The sequence below is a fragment of the Lygodium microphyllum genome, chromosome 30 (genome assembly GCF_053477565.2).
Source record: "Lygodium microphyllum isolate KBCC chromosome 30, Lygodium_microphyllum_v1.1.10, whole genome shotgun sequence".
NCBI lineage: Eukaryota > Viridiplantae > Streptophyta > Polypodiopsida > Schizaeales > Lygodiaceae > Lygodium > Lygodium microphyllum.
The window spans coordinates 66,079,250-66,105,381 of NC_141164.1; the positions used below are offsets into that span (position 1 = coordinate 66,079,250).

Consider the following 26,132-nt stretch of genomic DNA (forward strand, 5'->3'; position numbering starts at 1 on the left):
CCGATTAAGTGACAGATATGAAAAGATAATTAGAGTTTTAAATCCAAGTCATTCACAAAACTAGCAAGCCAATCCCTCACACTGACTAGGATAAGTGACTAAGGATGATAAAAATGTGTGTGTATGTGTGTGTGTGTGTGTCAATCATGTGGTGAATATGGGGAGAGGCAAAAAAGATGATGGTGGGCTTAGCAAGTCAAGCAAAGCAAGGGTAGGGAAACTGCCTTTAGGAGAACTGCCATGTGTTATGCCACAAATATGGTGGATCCTAGAGTCGACCACTCCAAAAGACCAAAGAGGGATAAATGCGCACAAATGCATGTTTACAGAAATAGAATACCAATGCATGGGATAATGCAAAGAAAGATGCAAGATGTCATGCTCATGCAATATGCTATGCAACGGTGCCACTTGGACAATGCCCTCGCAGGGGAATTGTTCACTTGTCCAAGTACCCTTTTACAATCAGGTCATCTTGAAAGTGCGGATGAAGTTACAAATGTCCATAATACAATACAAAAGAATAAATGAATGTAATTTCTAAAAATTGTAAGCATCATCATTGTCATGATCAAGAGTAGAAGCCGGCTTCTCTCAAACTGGAAGGAAAAGCAAGAGGGAAGCACCCTCTCCCTGTCAAGCTAAAGAAGCAGAGGAGGGTGTACCCAAGCCGATCCTGGGAAGCAAGTACTGAAGAACCAGCCGGTTGACCACTTTGGTTAAAATGTCTGCAAAATTATCTAATGAAGGCACAAACTCTAGGCGAATAGTGCCTAGCTCAACTTGCTCTCGAGAAAAGTGAAAGTGGACTCCCACATGCCGCATACATGGTGTGATGATCGGATTACCCGCAAGGACAATGGCATTCTGGTTGTCGCAGTAGACAACTGTGGGAGAGACACAAGGAAAATGAAGTGCCAGCAGTAAACTCCTCAAATAGATGGCCTCAGTGGTGCCATCGAAGAGATCCCAGTACTCAGCCTTGGCCGAGGAAGTTGCCACCGTCTCCTACTTACAGCTAGACCAAGAAATGGGAGCCGTGCTCAAGGTAAAGAGGTAGCCGCCATGGAAACGCCGGGTGTCAGGATCTCCTGCCCAATCAGAATCAATGTACCCCTACAAACATAAACCAGAACCATATGTCAGGCCATAAGAATAAGTATACCGTAAATAATGCAACACACGAAGACGTGCAATCCAATGTGACATCCTAGGTATTGTGAAATACTGACTGAGTATGCTAACTGAGTAAGGTAAATCTGGCCTAGTGTGAATTAACCAAAGAAGTTTTTCTACAACAGAGCAATAGATATGTGCATGTGTCATTTCCATGACTATCCGGTTCCTACACTCTACGACTCCATTCTAAGAGGAGAAGTTAGTAGAGGTGAGTTGGTGAGAGATACATGCTTCGTAGAAACTCCGAAAACTCGTGGGAGATAAACTCACCACTGGTATCACTCCTCATGCAACCGACACCACGACCAATCTGATTATAAACTAGTAGCATCCAAGTAAAAAACTATGTGAAAGCATCCAACTTATGCTTGAGAAAGTATACCCACATGTATCTGAAATGATCATCCACTATCAAAAAGAAGTACAACGCACCATTCAAGGCGGCATTGGATGTCGGCCCACAAAGATCAACATGAATCAATCTAAGATGCACCTCAGCACGATGTGAGGTTTGTTGAGGGAATGGGTTACAGTGCTGCTTCTCGGACTGACATGCTTTACAGACATCTCAAGCTAGCTTCAGGCGTGGAAGGCCCTCAACCAGCTCACGACGTGACAACTCATAAAGTGAGTCATAACCAAGATGCCCTAAGCGAAAATGCCAAAGACGCTCATTATTCGTAGGCTCCGAAGATGTGGCTAAGGCTTGGAAGCTATGGAACACGCAGTCCTCGGCGGTTGTCAGCTTGGTCAAAAGTAAGTCATGTGGTATAGGCCATTAGGTTGTGCATCACCTCGAGCAATCACTCAACCCATCTGAGAGTTAAGCATCTCGACTGTGATCGCTGTAAAGAAAACCGCTCACCCCAACCGGCAAAGCTACTGAACAGATAACAAGTTCATCCCAAGCTGAGGCATTGTCCAACGTAGCCAGATGGACCCTTGTCAGTGGCAAAATTGATGCAACCTTGAGCCTGAATCTTGACTGAGAAGTTATTTCTTACGCGGATCCGTCCGGCTGTGCAGGGGCTCAAGAATGGAAAATGTCCACTATAGGAGTCATATGATGTGTAGCTCCACTATTCACAATCCAAACAGGAGCTGAAGTACCCGACTGTGACAAGTGGACCTCTGCGGTAATCTCATCCGGAGGCAACTCAGAGATGTGGACAAGACTCGCATCTAATGTCTCTATGGAGATGATGTGGGCTTCTGCAAACCAGTCAAACAAGCCCTCTGGAGTTGAGAACGTTGTCGAACTGAGATGGCTAAGCGGTGGCAGTATGAGTCTGACCTTTAAACTACCCCTTGCCATCACCCTGCCTCCCCTGCTGGGGGTTGCCCGACTGAGGGGTGGGGGTCTAAGACTTAGGTTTTGATGTTGTGCCTCTTGCCTTTGATCAACACTCGTCGTCAAAATGGCCAACCTTTTGACAATGTTGACAATACTTATTCTTCTTAGGTTCATTCTGCCACCCAGGTTTGAGAGATTGGAATGTTCCTTGAGATTCCCCGGATGGATTTTGCTTTTGATTTTGATTTTGATTTTGAGTAGAGGTTTGGTTTAGTTTTCCCTTCCCTTGTTGCCCTTTCTGAGAATGAGCAAAAAGAGCCCCCTCTAAAGAGGAATTCATATGAAACTGATCGAACAACCGTGTGTAACATAACAGCTAACGCTCAAATTCATAGAATGTAGGCATAGTAGGTTTTGAAACTATGCCTTCCACAAAATTGAAGTATTTCCTGGGGAGTTTATTTAGGAACAATGTGACCTGATCATCAAAGGACTTATGAGGCCCCGTAGTGGAGAATTCAGTGAGGAGATGATGATACTCAACCAACTTGACTTTCAAGTCATCTCAGTCAATGATTTTGAAAAGCTAAAGCTCATGGTCAAGATTAATACGATGGGTCCTATCTCGAGCCGCATAGCACACAATCAAGTGTGCCCATCGCTCTAAAGCTAAATCAAAATGTTGAAGCTGAGAATGAAACTCAGGCAATAAGCCCTACATCAGTTCAACTATAGCTAAGGCATTCCTAGCCTTCCATGAGTGGACAACCTCATATGGAACAAATGCGGGATCGGGTTGGGATTCCAACCCTTGCATAAGATCCCATAGGTTCTGGGATTCAAGAACATGTCTCATCAAGTTCGACCAATTAGTAAAGTTTGACCCATTAAAACGAGTCTTGTCATTAAATGCATACCTGGCTGAAGATGAGCTAGAACCATGAGGTGTCGAGTAGGTAGGGTAAGATGAATGTGGGAGATAAGATTGTGGAGGGTAAGATGGTGGAGGTGGATGTGTCTGATAAGAAGGATAAGGGGAAAAAGATGGATAGGCAGAAGTAAGTTGTGAGTGTCCAATGAATGCCGATTGAGGCGGAGACACTCGAACATGAATGTTTCCATAAGGTGCCGGTGTGGGTGGAGACACTGGGACACGGAAGCCTTGTCCAAAGTAAGGCTGGGGCACAACAATATGACCAAAAGGTCCACTAGATAAAGCCATGGAGGAAAACTGTGGGGTCAACCGAAAGTATGTGTGAAGCAGGTGGAATACCACTCAACAGAGGTAAGGCTGAGGTCCTAAAGGATGTGTCTATGTTTCCATAACCCCCCAGTGTGATGTTGTGCAGTGCGACATAAGGTGTTTGAAATGAAAAAGTAAATGGTGTGAATGAAAGTGGAGAAGCAACGGATGAATATGGTGGAATGGGTGGGTTTTGAAAATGAGGTGTATGAGATGCAAATGCATTTTGTTCATTTTTATCATTTAATGATTGGAAATAAAAATGTGAAGATGATGATGCATCATACAATGAAGAAAAGGGAACACCAAATTCGTTCTAGTTTTGTGAAGTAGACGGAAAAGAAGAAAGGGTAGAAGAAGAGGTACCTAGCTCTTTCTTATAATCCCCACGACGTGTGTTAACATACATGAATTAGTCCTCAAGAGGACCTTTTCTGTAGTCAACAAACTATACTCTTTCTTCCACATGATCTCTACCATAATATTGCAAAGTAAAAGAGGTAAAAGAAAAAGAAACAAAAGACGAATCTAAAGTACCTTGCACCGGAGTGGATGGAAGAGGATGAAAGAAAGGAACATACTCCGAGTCTTGTTCTCCAAGACGAGGGCCCATCCCTGATGGAGGTCTCGACAGTCCTGCAACATCATCAGATTTACGCGCAACATCTGAAGAGAGAAATTCATGCATGTCTTCATTTAGAAGCTTTTCTTGAAGGACAATCCTTCGATTGAGCTCCTCAATCTTCTTTCATCTATAAGCTATGATTAGTTTGTATTCTTCAGAGGTCAGCTTGTCTAGCTTTTCTTCCATGTAATCAGAAGTGTCTTCCACCGTGTTGAAACTTTGTGGAGCACGCTTATTGGCCCACTCTCGCCTGGTTCTCAACATAGTTGGTTTTGGAGACTGAATCGGTGTTGTTGTGTTCGAAGTCATTTGAACCTACTGTAGTTCTTGCTTCTTGTGTAGAGCTTTCACATCAAAGGCCTAGGTTTCTCAGAGAGTACTAGGCTCTGATACCATGTAAAGAAATGCCCTAACACAGAAATATAAACGAAAACCGTACGACAAAGCACAGACTGATAAAAGAACACAATTAGGGTTAGGATAACTCAAAGACAATGAACACAGGAAATAAATGAAGTGATATAACTACTGAATAATACGATGCTCATGCAGCAAACACACTATGCAGTGAATGAATACTGAATCTCGAACTCCTATATCTCAAGGATCAAGGTAGGGATAATGAGATGGAGAGTGTGTCGTACTCCAAACGGATCCCAAATCGCAATAAGGGAGCCTCCGAATGTCGAACACCACCAAACGCAACAATGAGAAGCTGGATCTGATGTAGACAACAATGAGGAGAGAGAAATACTAAAAATGCAAGCAACAGGTGAGAGAAAGACAAAAAACGCAGGCAAGACAGCCTGCAAGAGAAAGAAAGACTAAAAACGTAGACAAGACAGCATGCAAGAGAGAGAGAGACTAAAAACACAGGCAGCAGGACCGTGATGACATGGCAGACATTGTATGGCAGTAAGTCTGCACAGGAATAGTAGTCGCTTAGCTGGAATCAGCTCCAAACTACGTGAAGAGGGCTAGAAATCAGGCGGCAACTGATGGAGACAACAATGGACAACTTCACTAAGATGTCCTCCGCTAACAGGGTGTGGACAGCACGTTGAAACACCTGAAATTTGCAAAAACGATATTAGAGAAGAGTAGAGGGCTGGATATCTATTTATAGAAAATTAGGATTCTAAATCCTCTCCCACTTAACTCTCTCAATCCATTTTCCATTTTAGGGTCTTGGCTAAAATAAAAAATAAGCATGTTTTGGGGCTGTTTGAGTAGCTAAGTACATTTCTTAGCACAACACTGCCATGTTGATATACCCACCGAGGAAAAATGTGGATACCGAGGGAGACAGTGAGACAAAAGAGAGGCGATACTCCCTCACTATTAAAGATCCAAAAAGGGTGCAACCAACCGACCCGGGGGGCACTTTTTCCACCTCCCGATGCTTCTGAGCTCATGTAGGAAGCCTGTCCTGCCATTTTATCCCTCACACAGGTACAGCGAGTGGAGAATTGAAGATTGAATTGCCTTCAAAGACTCAAGTACTTCAAGGTATTTAAAGACTCAAGTACTTCAAGGGGCAAAACAGGGTAAAACAGGGACTTTACAAGACACTCCAAGGTATTTACAGGTCCTTACAGGTGCATGTACTACAAGGTATCCACAGGTCCTATTCAGCCTCCTACAGGGCTTGGTAGCCATTTGAAATCAATACTTTACCTTATAGGTGAAAATAGAACATTCACAAGTTGAAACAAGGTGCAGGCCTGGATAGTTCAGACTCAAAGATTGAATTGCAGAATTTTCATCGTTGGATTCGATTTGAATCAAAAAAATTTGGAATTTGAGCTTCCTAGCTTAAGTTATAGCCATTTTTCTGACATGGGGTACTCGAAGACTGCACTATTATGGTAGGGCATAAAGGCAAAAATATGGCCCAGGATGAGTATGCTCAACAAATCAGAGATTCTATGCTAGATAATATACCCTACGAGAGCCCTGAAGAGCCTCAAGTGCATGGAGAAATCAATGCACTTAATAATACCACGTGTGAACATGAAAATAGGCATGCCCAACATCATATGGAGCTATTATCAAGAGTGGAGCAAATGATCTTGTCTACTAGTCAAACGAAGTCTTCCATTGAGAAGTTAGTGGATTCAACTACCCAAACAAAGGCTTCTATTGACAAGTTAGTAGAATCTAACGCTCAAAGAATGGCTCAATTCTCCCAATGGATGCAAATGCAAATGGAAGCCAAAGAACCAAAAGAGAAAGTTTATTCAAACAATGAACCCTCGGTCCCACTTCAGCCACCTAACCGAAATGGTCAAGGTCATGGAATCATTGGACGAAGGGGTATCCCAAATAGCCAATATGAAGTAGGTGAGACTCCACAAAGACATTATGACTATTTGGGCAGTTTGAATGGTGCCAACTCCCAAGCTTTTGGGTTGAATACCCAACTTCCTAGAGGTCCTCTACCAACAAGAAGGTTTCATACTGCCACCTATTGGGAGAGTTTCATCTCATTTTGGGGGCTCAATGCCTAATACTCATGACCAATCTATTTTAGGCCAGCAACCCTTCCATGAAAGAGAGCTGAAAAATAATATCAACTTGGCCAAGTTCAATGGTCAATCATCTTCACCATCTGATCTAGAGGAATGGATTCCCAAATTGGAATCTTACTTTGATATATTCCCTAGAATTGATGATATGAAGATCCATTTTGCTTCCTTGCATTTGGAGGGATTTATGCATACTTAGTAAAGGTACATTAAGAAAGAGAATATACTTGTAGAGAATTGGGGAGCTTTCAAGACACTTATGGCTGAAGTCTTTGTCTCTCCTCTTGAAAAAAAGAAATTGACACAGAGATAATCATTGGACGAAGGGGTTAAGAGTGCCGACTTATCCACCATTCAATGCTTCTAGACCTCAAAACAATTTCAGGACAGCAAACAGTCGTAGAGTTGATTTCAAACAAAGGGATAGCGAGCCTAAATCTATTTCAACCAATATGAATCCCAAGTCTATTCCTATGGACCTCTACAAAGAAAGAAAGAAAAAAGATTTATGCTTCAAATGTGAGGGAAAGTATACACCTGATCATGCCATAAAGTGTGTATACAAAAATGCAAAAGCCAAGGTTCATAGTATGCTAGTCTTTGAGGATTCTGAAGATTATATTAATGAGGCTATTGCAATTGCACCTAATGCTGAAAATGATGATCTTGAGGAAGAAGTTGGGCAAGAGTACTTTTATGATCTAGCCGACTCTTTCCTTTTGATCCAAGTGGGAGTGTTCCTTTTGACCCATTGGGACTTATGATGAACCACTTGCTGCCACTAGTTGTTCCATTTCCATGGATGCTTGGACATGTTCTAAGAGCCCTAATACACTCCATATGAAGGGTAACATTCATGGGAAGGCTGTGTTTATTTTAATAGATAGTGGTAGTACACAATTTTGTGAGTAAGTCCATTATGGACAAGCTGAATTGTCTTCCCACTTATGTAAAAACATGGATCTAGAACATGGCTTGAGGAGGAAGCTATGGAGGTTGGAAGAGAAAGAGTAAGTTCATGAAGACACTAACATGACTGACTGACTGTTACACAAGTGAATTAGGTTCCAAGATGGAAGCTTGGACTCATAAACACAATCTTGTGTATAGACTGACAATAACACAGAGACTTTACTGAAGGACAAAAGTACTATGACATTGCATTAGAAAAGAGAGCAAGTACAATGCTTTATAGGAAACTGGATTGTGGCACTTCTCCTACTGTGCTTATGGGATTCTAGTTCTAAGCCCACACTGCTCCATACAAAGAGGCTAAGTAGGTGTGATTGTAGAAATCTCAACACCCCTCAATCACAACCAGAAGTACAAAGTGTATAGAGGCTTTAGTGAGAGCAACACCTGCAAAGTGTGAACATACCATAAACATGGCAAAACACCAAAGGCTATCGTAGAAAATGCTAAGTGTGGATACCACAAACATGGTGGCCATCCAGAGGTTGTAACTGGGGCCTCACAAAGTGTACAGAGGCTGTAGTTCAAGGCTACATGAGGAGTTTACAAGCGTATGATAGAGGTATTTTGGGCTAGGCAGTGCAAAGCTAAAAAAGACCCATTTATTAATTCAAGACTCCATAATTTCTTTATCTTACTTTTGAAAGGACTTCATAATAGTTTCAAACTAAGAGAATCCTCTATCAGAATAGTGAGAATAGAAGGACCAATGAGGCTTGTCCTTCTGATCCTAGTGGTCTTCTTCTTCTTCTTCCTCCTTTGCTCCATGGTCTTATTCTTCTTTCACTGCCTTTGTACCTATTGTCATATCAACAAGCTTAGGATTTGGCATATTGATTAAGGTTGTTGATACATTATTATATTCAGGAGGCAAACTTTTAAGCAAAACACCAATACTAATATCATCATCCATTTTCAAATTTATTCCTGCAAGGTGGGTTAGAAATCCTTCCATGTAATTTAAATGTGTAGCAAGAGGTGTTGGACTTCATGTCAAGCCTGAAGAATTCAATCAAGAGACCATACTTTGATGACTTAGACTGTGCACCAAACAAAGTGTCAAGTCTCTTCCATGTATCATATGAAGTATCACAGTTATCCACATAGTGGATATAGCTATCGTCTAGCTCCAGTTTGATAATGGCCTGAGCCTTATTATCATTCTTTTGCCAAGTGACTGCAAGGTCCACATCACGAGGCTTCTTCTCTTAGCCACTGGTAATGGCCCAAAGACCCTTCTTCATTTGGATGAGCTTGATGCGGGTTAGCCAGGTGTGAAACCCGACCCCTTTGAAGCGAACTGTCAGATTCCTTGCCCATGCTGGAGTTGGAGGATCAGCAACAAATCAACTTCAAAATTCTCAGATTTCAATAGCAGAAGACTTGGTCTTGAGTGTACTTGATAAGCACAAGTGCCAAAAGACACTAGATAAATAGTATTAAGAGATATTGATGCTTGTGGCTCGAAGCTTGAGACCTTCAAAATGACCTTCAGAATCTCCCCTCCTTGATATGATGCTGAACAAAGTGCTGGACAACTTCAGATTCAATGGATCAGAGTGGCAGAGACTTGGTTTGAGTGTAAGGAGAGAAAATAATGGAAAGATGAAGCTTTGAGTTCTTGGCTATGGCAGTCATAGTTAGGGTTTGCAGAGCAGCCTCATTTTTCACAGATTGTAGGAGTTGTAGTGTATCATTTCCAAAACTTTTTTTATAGAAATGAAGCTTACTTCATGGACTATCAATGCCCTATGATGACACCTGAATCGCAGAGTGTATAGAGAATGAGATGAGTATGAACAAGGTGGGCGCAATTCTAAGAAGCAGGCCGAAAAATTCACAATGCTGGGCCATATACAGCCTAATATCAAGGTCGCAGGTGATAGAAAGAAGCGCCTTGATGTAGGGAACAAGTCCTCAAAAGGAAGCATAAGGAGATACTGCCTAGATGTGGAGATGTAAGAGCTCCAAGCAAGGTTGGTACTGCCTAGCTATGGTTGCCATGGAAGGTTGGTGAAGATAGAGTAAGAAAATGAACTCATTGGTTGGACTTGAGCTTAGCAAAGTTGAAGAGAGGCTGGAAGGGGGGTTTATTGATCTGAACTGATGTATGCCATGCTCACCATGGCTCTGATACCATGTTAAAACATGGATCTAGAACATGGCTTGAGGCGGAAGCTATGGAGGTTGGAAGAGAAAGAGTGAGTTCATGAAGACACTAGCATGACTAACTGTTACACAAGTGAATTAGGTTCCAAGATGAAAGCTTGGACTCATAAACACAATCTTGTGTATAGACTTACAATGACACAGAGACTTTACCGAAGGACAAAAGTACTATGACATTGCATTAGAAAAGAGAGTAAGTACAATGCTTTATAGGAAACTAGATGGTAGCACTTCTCCTACTGTGCTTATGGGATTCTAGTCCTGAGCCCACACTGCTCCATACAAAGAGACTAAGTAGGTGTGATTACAGAAATCTCGACTTACAGCAACCCATAAGAGTTCAAGTGACCAATAGTGAAGAAGAAATCAGCACCCAAATATGCCCACAAGTTTCTTTTCAATTGGCTGAAAATTATGAAGCAAAAGTAAAGCTGATTACCTTGGGGATGAGGCCTATAGATATTGTACTTGGTTGTGATTGGTTGATGAGATTAGGCAAAATCATTATGGATTTCTCACAGTTGTATATGGAGTTTATCTTTGATGGACATCTCATCCATTTACAGATCTTCGGCTTACCACCATTCAACAACTTAAAAAGAAGTACAATAGTCGCTCATTGATATTTGTTTTGCACTTGAATAAAGAGATTGAAGATCAGTCCATAAATTCAGCAAGTCACCCAGCCTTGAAAGCTCTTCTTGAGGAGTAAAGGGACTTGTTTGAGGTGCTTACTTCATTGCCTCCCAAGAGAGCAGTGGATCACCCCATTGATTTGGAGCCCAACTCAAAGCCAATCAATAAGCCACCCTACAGATTGTCCAAGTGTGAGCAAGAAGAGGTAGCCAAGCAAATCAAGGAGCTTCTTGAGATGGGATTCATTGAACCTAGTTCTTCACCCTAAGTATCTCCGGTCTTGTTAGTCAAAAAGAAAGATGGATCTTTCAAGATGTGTATTGACTACAAGGATCTTAACAAGATCATAGTGAAGAACAAATACCCAATACCCAAGATTGATGATTTGCTTGATGAGCTTAAGGGGGTTAGATTCTTTACGAAGATTAACTTGAGGTCAGGGTATCATCAGTTCCGCATGCGAGAGGGTGATGAGATCAAGACTGCTTTTAGGACTGATCGAGGGGTCTATCATTTCCTAGTGATGCCATTTGGGCTTACAAATGCTCCAACTACCTTCCAGATTCTGATACATGGGACATATTGTCAATGAAAACAGGATCCAGGTTGACCCCAAGAAGGTGCAGTGTAATAAAGATTGGCCAACACCTACTACCACTACTTTACTTAGAAGATTTCTTGGTCTATCTTCATTTTATCGTCAATTCATCAAGCATTATACAGCTATTGCAACTCCTTTGACTGATAGGTTGAAGAATGAAGCTTTCTTTTGGACTCACCAAGGCAGCCCATTTCATTCCAACCAAGACCCAGTTTGCTACTTCTCAAGTGGCTAGTTAGATCATCCAGCAGATTTTTAGACTAAATGGATTATAACAGGTGATTGTTCATGACAGAGATTCAAAGTTCGTAACTTTTGACAGGCGGTATCCACATCCATGGGCACTGAATTGGCTCCCTCTACAATCTATCATCTACAGACTGATGGACAGACAGAAAGGGTAAATAAGTGGTTGGAAACTTATATTCGCCATTTCTGTTATGATGTCCAAAATTCATGGGATTCTTGGTTACACTTGGCTGAGCTCGCCTATAATAGCTCCACTCATGCTAGCATTGGAGTTTCGCCCTTTTAGGCTATGTATGGCTATAAGGTACCCTTACCCAAAGTCATCTTTAATGAAAGAATCAATCCTCATGGGAAAGAAGAATTGGAAAGAATACTGACCCTTCTTCGGCAGTGTAAGATGAATCTTAGGAAAACTCAAGACCAAATGAAGATGTAGGCTGATGAGAAGAGGAGACCTTTAGAGTTCCAAGAAGGAGACCCAAGTCTAGGTACTCTACTTTGAAAGATGGATCCAATAACAAGCTTGCTCACAAATTTTATGGCCCCTACCGGATCCTGAAGCACATTGGAGACTTGGTATATAGATTGGAGCTACCCTCTTCCACTAAGATTCATAGCTCAAGCCTTTCTATGGTGATTCTGTTGATACAGTTGATGAGCTGCCACCTATTGATTAAGGTCTTATTCAATACATCCCGGAGGCTGTCATAGATCAACGTGAGAAGAAGCTCCGATCTTGTCCCATCATTGAATATTTGATCAAATGGAGAGGTCTATCACTTGAGGAAGCTTCTTGGAGGCTTGATTCCATATTCAATGAGTTCCTAAGGGACACATTAGTGGCTGAAGCTTACTGATTATGAAGCCAGTTATGATGCAAACAGGGACCTGACAACAGCCTATTTTAGAACAGTTTTTATTCTGCCTAATTTTTAGAATTATGCCACCTACATAGGGACAAAGTACTCTTCAAAAGCTACGTTTTGACATGTGGCACGCCTCATTTGGATACTTCTACCACCAGAAGTTATGGCAAATTTGTTTCAGCAAAGTCTGTTTATATAGCAAGCTGTCTACTTCATTTTGAACTCATCAGTTAAAGACTTAAAGGCTCCAAGTACCTCTGAAGCATTCCTAATCATGTATATAGCTGAGGCCTACTTTTATTCTTCCATTTCAGTCCATATGTCTGTCTTCCTTCATTCATTTTTCCATTTGTAAAGCTGAAAACAAATTAGTACTCTGTTCTATCTATCATTTTCCAATCTTTGTAAGTTTGTTATTGAGGGAAAAAACCTTTGGGACGGGATGGATTGTAAGAATCTGGGAAGAATAAGGATGTAGTATGTAAATAATATTGATGCCGTGTCACATTCTCATCTTTTGACACATTAATACATTATTGTCATTCTCCTCTTCACCTTGCTCTCAGTTTCAATGGCTTCTTTCTCTTTCTTGTCTTTCTCTCACCTATTCTAATCTCTCTCTCCTCGTCACTCTCTCTTCTGCACTCATCTCTCTTCTACAGTCTTCTCTCTCCTCTTTCTGTCACAAGGACGTGAAAATTTGATACTTTTCTTATGCTTAACTGACTTTGATTAAAGGATTAATCAAATGTGCAATTAAAAGATGCACACGTGTTGCACATGTGAGGTGCAAGTTACTTTTTCACAGTTGAAGGCCGAAGGACCCTATGAAAAAGATGGGTGTCAAAGGCAAAAGTTGTAACAAGTTACACTTGTTAGATTCTAGGTGAATTTTGGTGTCAGCTTGCCCCTAGGACCATTAATTGGCCATTAAGTGTCAGTGGTGACACTAGGGACTAGGCATTAATTAATGGATTAATGCTTGTCCAAGGGTCAATTAATGCATGGGACCACTTTGGGTTGCAAATGGCCTAGCCAATTAATTTTTGGATGAGCAAGGTCAATTTTCTGGGCATGGATTAAGGGCTGAATTAATTTTCAGAATTAATTAATTTTGAAAATTAATTCAATGGCTAGAAATTGCTGAAAATGGATTAAGAAAGCTGCCACTTGGCAAAACTTTCCCATGAAGTGGGGGAAAGGCTAAATAGGACTGAAGGGAGAGGGAAATCTCGTTTTTTCATTTTGGAGCTGTTGAAAAGAGGTATTGGACTGTTGCTGCCAACTTTTGGGGCCATTTCCTAGCCATTGGAGACCATTTTGGTGATGCAGATTGCATATTCTTGATCTTGGGAAGCTAGCAATTGCTGCTGATGCACTTTCTCCTGAAGACCACAGTCTCTGATGCTCCTATTATTGTTGGTGCATCCGTTTGGGACTGGTGCAATAGGACAGCATCTGATTTTGATTAGTTCATCGCAACAAATCTTAGAATTTTCTCTCTCTACAGCATTCTCTCATCTCCTTCAGCCTATACTCAGCCATTCTCAGCAACTCTTAGCCATTCGGAGGAGATCTCAGCCATTTTTGGTGGGCTGATCTATGATTTCTGCAATAAACTCTAATTTATAGCAGAAATTAGGGTTTAACAACCACCTTGGGATCCGTGCCAGAGATTGAAGGCTCAAGGGACTAAAATCAGCAGCTGGTAATTGAAGATTATCAAGGGAATTCAGAAGCCAGCCCATCCACAATTGATTTGGGGCAACATTTGGCCAACCAAGGGTCAAATTGGAAAAGAAGTCCTGGGTGAATTAAGGGGCAAATGACCCAAAAGGCTTGCTGGTCATTTATGACAGCAAGAGCAATCGGTTAGTAAGAGGAGATTGAAGAATCTCGAGTTGCACTCCTTCCAATTGAATGAAAGCTAAAGAAATACCGCAAGGGGCACCAATTTTGGGGCCAACAGGGTGTCTACTGTCCAAGAATGTTATGGTAAAGTGTATATTTCATTTTATGTGCATTTATTTATTGCTGTAATTAACTCTTAAATCAAGTTATCATCACCCATTCCAAGAAGGAAGGCTGGTTGCAAGGTTCCATTGCCAGGATACATCAAATCTCTTGATTTGGTGCCCGAGGCACCTGATTGCAAGCCAAAGCTTTGTGCTAGTGTTGATCTTTGTGCTCAGCTGAGAAATTACAACAAGATGTCTTCATATAGTGGGAAGCAATCAAGCAGTAATGATGCCTCTCATGATGCACATTCACATGGGGAAGAAGAAAATGCAATGCCTGATCTTGGACAAGACACGAATCATGGACAACATGCTGAAAATGTGGCTGAAGGCCAAGATGTTGGACCCTCAATGCAAAAAAATGATGATGATCAACAAGGGGAAATGGAATTCGATTATGCATTCAAGAACCGAATGAGGGCAACAGCCAATATCTTTACTGAATTGGCAAAAAATCCTCAGTTTACTCGGTTTTTGAACACTCCTACGAAGGACAATAAGGGTAAGAAGAGAAAATCCTCTTCTATAACTTTGGGACAGCAAGATGCACCGAAGAACAAGCCAAAGCCTTCTCAAGATGCTCCTAAAGATGCTCATGGTGAAAAACACTTGGTGCCAATTGGGCAAGAAATGCAAATGCAAGTTCATGATGTAAATGCTAATCCTATGGTTTTTGGACAGCAAGGTCTACATGAGAATTTGGGGCAGCCAGCTTACTTTGGTGGTAGCATAATTTTTCATGCTATGGTGGATGAGCGACCGAATGTGGGAATGTATGGCACACCTCCCCATAACTTTCAGCAACCAATGCATGGCTTGCATAACCCAATGTACTCGGATATGGTTCATGGAATGCATAATCCAATGTATGGTGGCATCGGTATGATGCCTAGTGTGCATAATCACACATATGGGCAAGCATCGGTACCCCGTCATGCTTTTGGGCTCAAGGAATAAGTGCTGGTCATGCAAATGCTCTGTTTAATGCTGGCTATCATGGAAATTGCCTCTACACTAGCGGATACACTATGCCTTTTATGTGAGCTTGTTGAGGCCTTTTTATGCTGATGTGCCTAAGGATGTATCTGCTGAAATTCAGTCCAATGTAGAGGAGCTGAATGAGATATTGGTATCCGAGCAGATTTTGGCACATAAAGAGAAAAGGTCAAAGGTAAAGCTTCCATACGCTATTGGGTGAAGTTTCACAACTGTTCACCAATGGATGCTAAATGGATGGAAGAGGATGACTTGGCAGACCATCCTCACTTGTTGCAGCTTTACCTTGATGCCTTTCAATTAGAGCCGACTTTGGATCGGGCTCTTTCAGGTTCAGCAGGGCATTGCTGTATTGTTTACTTTGACACATTATAGTGCAATCGAGGACGATTGCAAGGATTTCAAGGGGGTGGTCTGTCAAGAGGACGTGAAAATCTTTGCTTATGCTTAATTGACATTTGATTAAAGGATTAATCACATGTGCAATTAAAAGATGCACATGTGTTGCACATGTGAGGTGCAAGCTACTTTTTCACAGTTGGAAGACCGAAGGACCCTATGAAAAAGATGGGTGTCAAAGGCAAAAGTTGTAACAAGTTACACTTGTTAGATTCTAGGTGAATTTTGGTATCAGTTTGCCCCTAGGACCATTAATTGGCCATTAAGTGTCAGTGGTGACACTAGGGACTAGGCATTAATTAATGGATTAATGCTTGTCCAAGGGTCAATTAATGCATGGGACCACTTTGGGTTACAAATGGCCTAGCCAATTAATTTTTGGATGGGTAAGGTCAATTTTCTAGGCATGGATTAAGGGCTGAATTAATTTTCAGAATTAATTAATTCCATGGCTGGAAATTGCTGAAAATGGATTAAGAAAGCTGCCACTTAGCAAAACTTTCCCATGCAAGTGGGGAGAAAGGCTAAATAGGGCTGAAGGGAGAGGGAAATCTCGTTTTTTCATTTTGGAGCTGTTGGAAAGAGATATTGGACTGTTGCTGCCAGCTTTTGGGGCCATTTCCCAGCCATTGAAGACCATTTTGGTGATGGAGATTGCATATTCTTGACCTTGGGAAGCTGGCAATTGCTGCTGATGCACTTTCTCCTGAAGATCACAGTCTCTGATGCTCCTATTATTGTTGGTGCATCTGTTTGGGGCTAGTACAACAGGACAGCAGCTGATTTTGATTAGTTCTTCGCGACAAATTTCAGAATTCTCTCTCTACAACATTCTCTCATCTCCTTCAACCTATGCTCAGCCATTCTCAGCAATTCTTAGCCATTCGGAGATCTCAGCCATTTTTGGTGGGCTGATCTGTAATTTCTGCAGTAAACTCTAATTTACCGCAGAAATTAGGGTTTAGCAACCACCTTGGGATCCGTGCCAGAGATTGAAGGCTCAAGGGACTAAAATCAACAGCTGATAATTGAAGATTATCAAGGGAATTCAGGAGCCAGCCCATCCCAAATTGATTTGGGGCAACATTTGGCCAACCAAGGGTCAAATTGGAGAAGAAGTCCTGGGTGAATTAAGGGGCAAATGACCCAAAACGCTTGCTGGTCATTTATAACAACAAGAGCAATTGGTTAGTAGGAGGAGATTAAAGAATCTCGAGTTGTACTCCTTCCAATTGAATGAAAGCTAAAGAAATACCGCAAGGGGTGCCAATTTTGGGACCAACAGTGTGTCTACTGTCCAAGAATGTTATGGTAAAGTATATATTTCATTTTATGTGCATTTATTTATTGCTGTAATTAACTCTTAAATCAAGTTATCACCACCCATTCCAAGAAGGAAGGCTGGTTTCACTTTCGCTCTCTCCAATTCACTTCTTGACAATGCCCATTGATGAAATGACCAAAATGTGAACACCAACCCTTTTTGGGGTGCTAAACTCTAACTAATGTGGGGAAATTGAAGAAGTGGTTTCTCAACACCATATTCATGGCATTGCACACGACAATCTCCTTTACTTGCTTAGCTTAGCTAGCTTACTTTCCACACACTTTTTTGACATTTCCAAATACTCACCATATTTGCTTCACATAGCCTTAGCCTCTCTCTTTGTCATTGACACCCTATAGTGGTAGGGATAGCTTGCTTATTTTGTGAAAGCCTTCAGGTCTAACCACTAGTCTCCCATCTAGTCCTTAATCAACCACAACCCTTTTTTTTTAAAACAAAAACAAAAAAAAAAGCATTGAGGTTCCATCCATCTTTGTAAAACTTGAAAGGCCGTTGGGCAGCTGACATGCACCCTTTGTCCGATACCTTGGCCTCTCTAGGGTGACCACTTGGACTCCTTTCATAAGATAAGCATCACCTTTGTAGTCTTGGCAAGTCACTGGGCAGCCACCGTGCACCCTTTGTCCAATGCCCTGGTTGCTTTGGGGTGAGATGTCTTGGGTTAAAAATACAAATAACCAAAACACACAAAGCTTTGGGTTCGCCTTACTTTCTAGCTTAGTTTTTGGGCCTAAGAGGTGGTGTTGAGCTAAAATAAGCATTACATAGTGAATTAGCCTCTTGAATTGCCCCCAAAAATACTTAATTAATGAGAACCCTAAAATGGTGCCCAATTCGAGAGAGTTTAAAAGGGTGTCCAATACCTGCCCACACCCCATTTGCGGAGGAAATCTCAACCAAAGCTACCCAACACTATTTCCATCTATCTGGTGCCTATTTCCAGCCTCTACCTTGCAATCCGTGCCTCATCTTGCTGGTCCTTGCTGTTGCCAACCCTTCAAAAGCTGCATTTGCTGCAAATGGCAGTTTTCAGGCTGCTTTCACACCTCATACAACATCCCCATTAGCTGGCAACCACATTGCAAGCTGTGTTTATTTTCAGGCTGCTGCGTTTGCTGCATTTACCCCATTTTGGTGTTGTTTTGCCTCTCACCTTGCTCCTGGAGGCTGCATTTGCTGGTTTCTAAACTTTCCTACCTATCCAAAACTAATCCAGCACCATTATCTGCTGCTGCTGCTCATTACCTCTGCCTCGGTCATCTCCCAAGATATCAGCCTTCAGGTATGATGAAGCATACTTTCCCTGCAGGAAGAATGATCCAGTAGAATGACTCCCAGCCAAGGAAGATGATCGAGAGTTTTTCTTGAGGCTAGGACCAACACCACAAAGCCCCTGCCACAACTGAACGTTCTACAGCTCCAGTATTACCAACAACCCCACAACCAGCAGCTCCCATCCCCAAGGCACCTCGAGAAAGACCCACCAGGATCCAAAGACCATTTGCACCTATGGCAGCAATTGGCAGCATCAGAGTGCTTCTGTCACATGCCAATGCCTATGGATAGCATATGCACCAACTGGGCATTAAAAAAACACCTAGAAGGCCTAGGCTCATGCGCAACCTCCAGAAGGCCATCTACAGCCTCAAACAAGCATTCCAAAGCTGGAACACGAGCTCTATGATTTCCTGCAGATGGCTAAATATGCCTGCAGCACTATTGAAAGTATCAATCATCCTCACCAGCCCTAGCTGTGTAACACTACAGAATGAAAAACGCTACAGGATAAATTTGACATGACTAACAGCAGGCGCATCACGTACTTCCTAGGGCTACAGATTCTCCATAAACAAGCTGATCACAAACTCCATTAGACACACACCACACATCCTCAGCATCCTCGAAAAATTTAGAATGCTAGATTGCAAGCCCATAGTCATGCCTATGGAAATCAGTCTCAACCTTAAGGATGAAGAAGACCAGCAGACAAACATACCTGTTGATGATCCCTTGATGTGGCCTCAGCTGGCAATTCCTCTCCCAAATATTTTATCTCAGGCCTGTTTGTCATGGTGGATGGTACAGCCATCCTGTGGCACTCGCTCATGGGACAAAGGAACATCTATGAGTTGCACAATTCGTGCAGCCGGTCCATCTGCAGCAACAACCAATCCTGATCAGCATGTACCCAGGTAACCAGGGCCAAGGGGGGACACACAAGATTACTCACAAATGCAGTTACAACACCTTTTGCCAAGGAGAATTTCACTCACATCTGGCAACATATGGGGTTCCAGACAACAGCCTAGTGTCCACTAGTACACCCACTGCAACCTGAAGCCTCAACCAGGTCATTCATCCCTCATCAGCAACACTGGATACCACAAGCAGCAATCTTGAAGCTTATGTGGAGGCCCACCACACTTATAGATGCCTCCTCCCTATTTTTATCACATAGCTTGGATCTCATTCAATTTGAGCTTTGAATCACAGCACAGGTTGCCTTGGATCAAGACCAATGTTACATTATACAAAGGCAAAATCTCATCTAGCATGATTCACAAAATTGTATCCTGCAGAACTATCAGTCAGTTCTTCAAGTTGCCAGGTAGATCCGTCCATCAGTCCTAACATCAGCTTGAAAAGAATTCTTCAAGATAAGGTGCAACCAGCAATCTTGTGGCGCTTCAAAGCACCTTCAGCCGCCAAACAAGCCTCTCTTCATTTTGCGGTGCAATACTTCTGAAGAAAGAAACATTGTGCATCATCTCACCCAAGGAGATGGAAGAAGAATCCAGTTTTTCACACAACAGACTCAATGCCATCATCCTCCATGCAACTCCATCCAAGAGCTCCTCATACAATGCCTCTCCAAACATAGACAATCATTGCTAAGCTTAACCAAACTGGGCCTTACACAGCTTGCTCTAAGCATGTGCAGCTGAGTAAGCACATGAACAAGCTCAGACAGATGAGATGACCACACTCCAATCATCTCCAAGCTTGCAGCAAACTGGGAGACAGCTTGGCTAACCATGTGTGGCTGAGTAAAGACATGAACACGCTCAGACAGATGAGATGGCCAGGGGGCCATCCCCTACCACCTAGGCTTCTCACAGGCCTCGCCCCACTTAGCTTATATCACCACATACCTCCTCATCTGCTGTCATGCCATAGCCCTAGCCACTTGCTTACCGGTCACAGGTATAAAGCCACTGTCTGTAATGTTGGGACCTCCGAAGGATCCCCCACACAATACTTCTCCAATGTGCCAAGGTACCTCCAACTTAGCTTCACCAAACAGGAAAGAGGGGAGTGAGCTTGCTTAAATGGCCTCCCTGCTTTAGTGGAGCCTTTAAATTTGTTCTCTTTAGGTACTGCCCACTTATGACCTTTTACGGACTGTATACCAAGGACTATGAAATGTGCCAAGGTACCTCCAACTTAGCTTCACCAAACAGGAAAGAGGGGAGTGAGATTGCTTAAATGGCCTCCCTGCTTTAGTGGAGCCTTTAAATTTGTTCTCTTTAGGTGATAGTGTGCCATCAAAAACCTGCAATTTTGATACATGAACAAGTACTGACCACTTGTTAGTGTCACCTTCCACTCATTTGAACTGAGTGTGAGTACACTGAACCTGTGTCAGCATAAATGTTAGACATTAAAATGTAAGCAGCAGCCTCCTTAGTTTCTAAGGCCATTGCACAATCAAAAGCCTGCTTTCCCAGCTCCACATTGTTATGTGTACGGCACACACCCAGCAAGCACAACCAAATGGCTGGATCAGACTGCATTGGGATCCTTGACAGAATGAATTCGACCCGCTTAAAGTCCCCTGCACGACCAAGAAGGTCTAGGATCACAATATAATGCTTCAATTTAGGAGTTAAACCATAAATGGTGGCCATTGATACAAAAATACTAACACCCATCTCTAGAAGACCAGCATGATCAAAAGCTGTCAGCAGTGAGAGGAATGTGATTTCATCCGGCACGATGCCTGCTTTTTGCATTTCCTCAAATGTTTGCATGCTTGCTGCACTACATCCTTCTTGTGCGTGGCCAGCAATGCATGTGTTCCAAGACACAGCATCAGGTTGGGGCAGTCTGTCAAAAACTGCCCGGGCTTCAGGCATACTTGCACAATTTGCATATGCACAAATAAGACTGCTCATCAAGAGAGAATGGAGATCGAAATCAGCAGAGATAATTATAAAATGAAGTTGTTGGCAGATTTCCAAGCAGCCAGTTTCACTACAGGCCTGCAGGACACCAATCATTGTAACTTCATCCAGAGTCACATTTTGTTCATGCATTTGTACATACAACTGTAAAGCCCTTTCTCCTTGACCATGCTCAGCATATGCTGTTATCATTGCACTCCAACAAACAACATCACGCTGGGGCAAACCTTCAAAGACATTCTCTGCCTCAACTATGCTTCCACACTTACCATACAATGTTATAAGAGTGCTACCGACAAACTCATCTACGGCAAAGCCATTCTTATGGGCATCCACATGAAATGCCTGAATGATCTCAAAAAAAACCAATTTAGTCAGATGTTCCACATCTGCACAAGGGTCTCTCTCCATGAGTGTGCTACAGACTTGAACAGCAATAAGAAGAGTCCGACGGCTCACATTTATTCCTTCCTCTTGCATTTGCCTGTACAAATGCAATGCCTTCTTTTCTTGACCATGGTCAGCATATATTGAAATCATTGTGCTCCAAACCACATTATCCTTCAAATAAGACTTGTTGAACACATTCTCTGCTTTTATGACACTTCCAAACTTTCCATACATACTCAAAAGAGAGTTAGAAAACAAATGGTCATATGTAAGACCTATCCAGAGAGCATCAGCATGAAATGCCTCCCCAACTTCTAAAGCCATAAGTTTGGTTGCTATCTCACCCTCAACCTCTTTCCCAGAGAGACTACTACAAGCCTGAAGAGCAGTCATGAATGTCTGCCGGTTTGGGGTCATCCCCTCCATCCGCATCTGTCTGTACAGTTGTAAGGCCTTTTCCTGATAACCCTGTTCAGTGTACAATGACAGCAACATGTTCCACAGCACAAGATCATGCTGAGACAACTTGACAAACACCCCCTCAGCTTCGAAAATTTGTCCACACTTCGCATACAAATTCATTAGTGTGCTACCAATAAAAATATCAGAGGTGAAGAACTTTCTCTGAGCCTCCACATGCAATGCCTCCCCTATCTTCAAACCCAGCTCTTCCCTGTGTGCTTCTTCCTTAGCAATATTTCCCTTGTTCTCTGCAAGGTCACAACATGCTTGAAGAACAATCACATAGGTTTGCCGGTTTGGATCATAGCCTTCCTCTTGCATTTGTCTAAACATCTGTAAAGCCTTTGTCATTTGGCCCTGCCTAACATATGCTGAGATTAATGCATTCCATGTCACAATGTTTCGCTTGGCAAAATCATCAAACAAATGTTCAGCTTCAACAATGCTTCCACACTTCCCATAAACACTCACCAGACTGTTGATTACAAACTTATTTTCATTAAAGCCCTTCCTACAAGCATCAGCATGTAATGCCTTCCCAATTTCCAAATACTTCTCTGTTTCAAGAACACCCTCTTCCATTTCTGCGGAAACAGCACACGCTTGAAGAGTATTCACTACTGTCTGGTGATCCATAGTCAGCCCTTCTCTTTGCATTTGTCTGTACAGGTGTAAGGCCTTGACTCCTTGGCCCTGTGAAACATACACTAAGATCATCACATTGTAGGACACAATATTGCGTTCTTTTATGCACTGAAATGTATGTTCTGCTTCCAAAATGCTTCCACACTTGCCATACATACTCACAAGTGTGTTAGAAATAAAAGAATTTGTCATGAAAGTTTTCCTCTGTGCATCAGCATGGAGTGCCTTGCCAATTTCTAAACACTCACGTTTGATTGAAACTCCTTGATCAATGACAGGTTCTTCCTCATCTGCCAAAGCACCACATGCTTGTAGGGCTATCACATATGTCTGACAATTTGGGCTGACTCCTTCCTCTTGCATTTGTCTGTACAGACATAAAGCCTTTCTTGCTTGGCCCTGGCTAACATATGTGGAGGCAATCCCATTCCACAACAGAATGTTTCTTTGCACTGATCTATGAAAAACATTTTCTGCATCTATGGTGCTGCAGCATTTACAATAAAAATTCATCAGGGTATTCTGTAGAAAAGCATCTTGACCAGAGACTTTCTTCCATGCATCAGCTTGTAGGGCTTGCCCAATACCGTAATATGTCATGCCAATTACTCCATCACTCTCTTTTGACTTCTCTATCAGACTAGTGCACGCTTGGATTAAGATGGCATCTGTTTGTGGGTTGGAGGCCACACCTTCTTCCTGCATTTGTCGATACAGCTTTAGAGCTTTCTCTCCTTGACCCTGCTCAACATATGCTGAGAACATTGCATTCCACAAGACAACATCCCACTGCAGGGCAGTGCTAAATACATTCTCAGCTTCTACTATGCTTCCACACTTGCCATACATACTGACAAGAGCACTACAGACAAAACAATCAGAGGAGATGCCAGCCTTTTGTGATGCAATATGTAACACCCGCCCTATCTCCAAGGCAATCTCTTTGGTCGATAGTCCACCCCAAAAACTCCCTTCTTCCCATAATAATTGGGCGTTACATGCTTGGAGCACAACAACATATGTCTGCTGGTTTGGACTAAGCCCTTCCTCTTGCATTTGCCTATACAATTGCAAAGTTGCTCTTCCAAGGCCCCGCTGATAATAAATTGAGAGCATAGCATTCCACAAGATTACATCACGTTGGGATAGATCATTAAACACAACCTCCGCTTCCGAAATGCATCCACACTTACAATACATATTCACAACTGTACTGCAAACAAATATATCTGACATGAAACCTATCCTAGAAGCATCCACATGCAGTGCCTGCCCAATTTCTAAGGCCATAGATTTGGTTTGTTGGTCTTCCTCAGACACAACTTCTTCATTTTCTGCTAGGGTCTCACACACTTGACAGGCAACTATGCATGTTTGCCGAATTGGAGCAAACCCTTCCTCCAACATCTGTCTGTACAACTGCAAAGCCTGCATTCCATGGCCCTGCTTGAGATATGCTGACATCATTGCACCCCAAGAAACACTGTCACGCCAAGATAAGTCATTAAACACATGTTCAGCTTCCAATATGTTTCCAAAGTTGCCATAAATATTCACAAGAGTGTTTCCAATAAAAGGATTGGAGGCAAAGCATGCCCTTTGAAGATCTTCATGAACTGTCTGTGCAATCTGGAAAGAGATCCTTCGGCACCCTTCTACGGCCGCATCTCCTTTCTCACAAGCTTGAAGAGATACCACATATGTCTGCAGGTTTGGATTAACCCCTTCCTCTTGCATTTGCCTGTATAGCTGCAAAGCCTTCCCTCCCTGATTTTGCAAAACATACGCCGTGATCATAGCAGTCCAAGAGACAACATTCTGCTGACAAATTGCATCAAACACATTTTCAGCTTCCAAAATACCGTTGCATTTACCATACATGCTTACAAGAGCAACACCAATTGCTAAATCTGCTATATAGCCATTTTTGCGGGCATCTGCATGTAATGACCTCCCAAGTTCCAAAGGAATTGTTGACAATCCCTCTGCACAAGCAATGCCTTCATTCTCTACAAAGGCAGCATATGCCCTAACAACAACCAAAATGGTTTGCCTGTTAAAATGGATACCTTCTTCCTGCATTTGCCGATACAACAATAAGGCTTTCCTGCCTTTCTCCTGCTCAACATATGCCGTGATCATACTATTCCATGTTACAATGTTACGCTGAGAAAATTCTTCAAACACTTTCTCCGCTTCGGCGATGCTCCCACACTTACCATAGACAGTCACCAAAGTGCTACGAATGTAAACATCTGATCCAAACCCATTCCTCCACATATCAGCATGGAGATTCTGAGCCTCCTCAAGACTAGATACAGTTGCACATGCTTTAAGAAGACTTACAAAAGTGAACTCATTTGGTTCAACGCCATCTTGACGCATCTGATGGCGCATGTGCAATGCTTCCAAACCTCGGCCACAGTCAGTATAAGCCGTGATCATAGCAGTCCATGAGAAGACTGTGCGGTGCGTCAATGAAAGGAAAACATGGTACGCAGCATCGAGAGCACCACAATTGGCCAATGCCACAACCAAATGATCACCCAGCAGTCCTGTGATCTGCACGTCATGCCGCGAAAGATGAGTATGGACACATGTGACATGAGTGTGGGCCTTTCTTTTGGCTCTGCTGCATTTCTGCAAGAGGGATATGTAGACGCTTGTGGAAGGGACGCAATTCTGCTGATCCAGACGAGAGAGGGCACGCAAAGCCCTATCGAGATCTCCAATTCCTTCAGCTACTCCACCACTATCGTGTTTTCCATGCCCCTGTATGTGATCGCAGATGGATAGCTTCGGCTTTAGGGGAGGGCTGCTGTGATTAGTAGACTCTCTCAACGCGTGGAAGTAGCGGAGGCTTCTCATAACAACGCATAGCTGAGCTTGCAGGAAATTTGAATTTCTGAATTTGCAAGACGTTCAATAGTTGGTCCACTAAAGGTATGCAGTAATGCATGGTTGATATCATTGCGAAGCTTCCTAAGTATATTGGCCCAATGTCATTATGCGCTTGCTAAGAATACAAGGCCAATGTCATTATGAACCTTACGAGGTGTACACGTTGGAATCGTTGCAAGGTTGCATCTTTGAAACACCATTCATACAAATTAAATCCGGAGTTCAAGCTAGTAATTTTCATCTGTACTATATTATTATAGTTGTAGCTACAAAGGACCTCCCAAACCTACATTATGATCCTAACCTAATTTGAATTTCAAAAGTTATCTCCATCTTCCTCTTTTATCATAATAGCTAACACACTCTATGTGTGTGTGTGTGTGTGTGTGTGTGTGTGTGTGTGTGTGTGTCACAAGCCAATACATGG

The 26,132-nt window shown here is 42.5% G+C and overlaps 1 protein-coding gene across 6 annotated transcripts in view; it reads right to left on the minus strand.

Moving 5' to 3' along the window:
• The window catches only part of LOC148009949 (pentatricopeptide repeat-containing protein At3g09040, mitochondrial-like), a 52,852-nt gene extending 27,111 nt beyond the window's left edge, over window positions 1-25,741 (minus strand). For 2 of the 6 annotated variants that reach the window (XM_087672539.1, XM_087672541.1), the window contains exon 1: window positions 19,120-25,741. In XM_087672539.1, coding sequence (XP_087528665.1) covers window positions 20,720-25,672 — 4,953 coding nt within the window. In that variant the 5' untranslated portion in view covers window positions 25,673-25,741 and the 3' untranslated portion in view covers window positions 19,120-20,719. Of the gene's footprint in view, window positions 1-543; window positions 1,117-8,524; window positions 8,640-17,264 lie in introns of those variants that run through there. The other 4 variants (XM_087672540.1, XM_087672542.1, XM_087672543.1 and 1 more) reach the window with 4 other exon arrangements.
• Window positions 25,742-26,132: the final 391 nt, after the last annotated feature.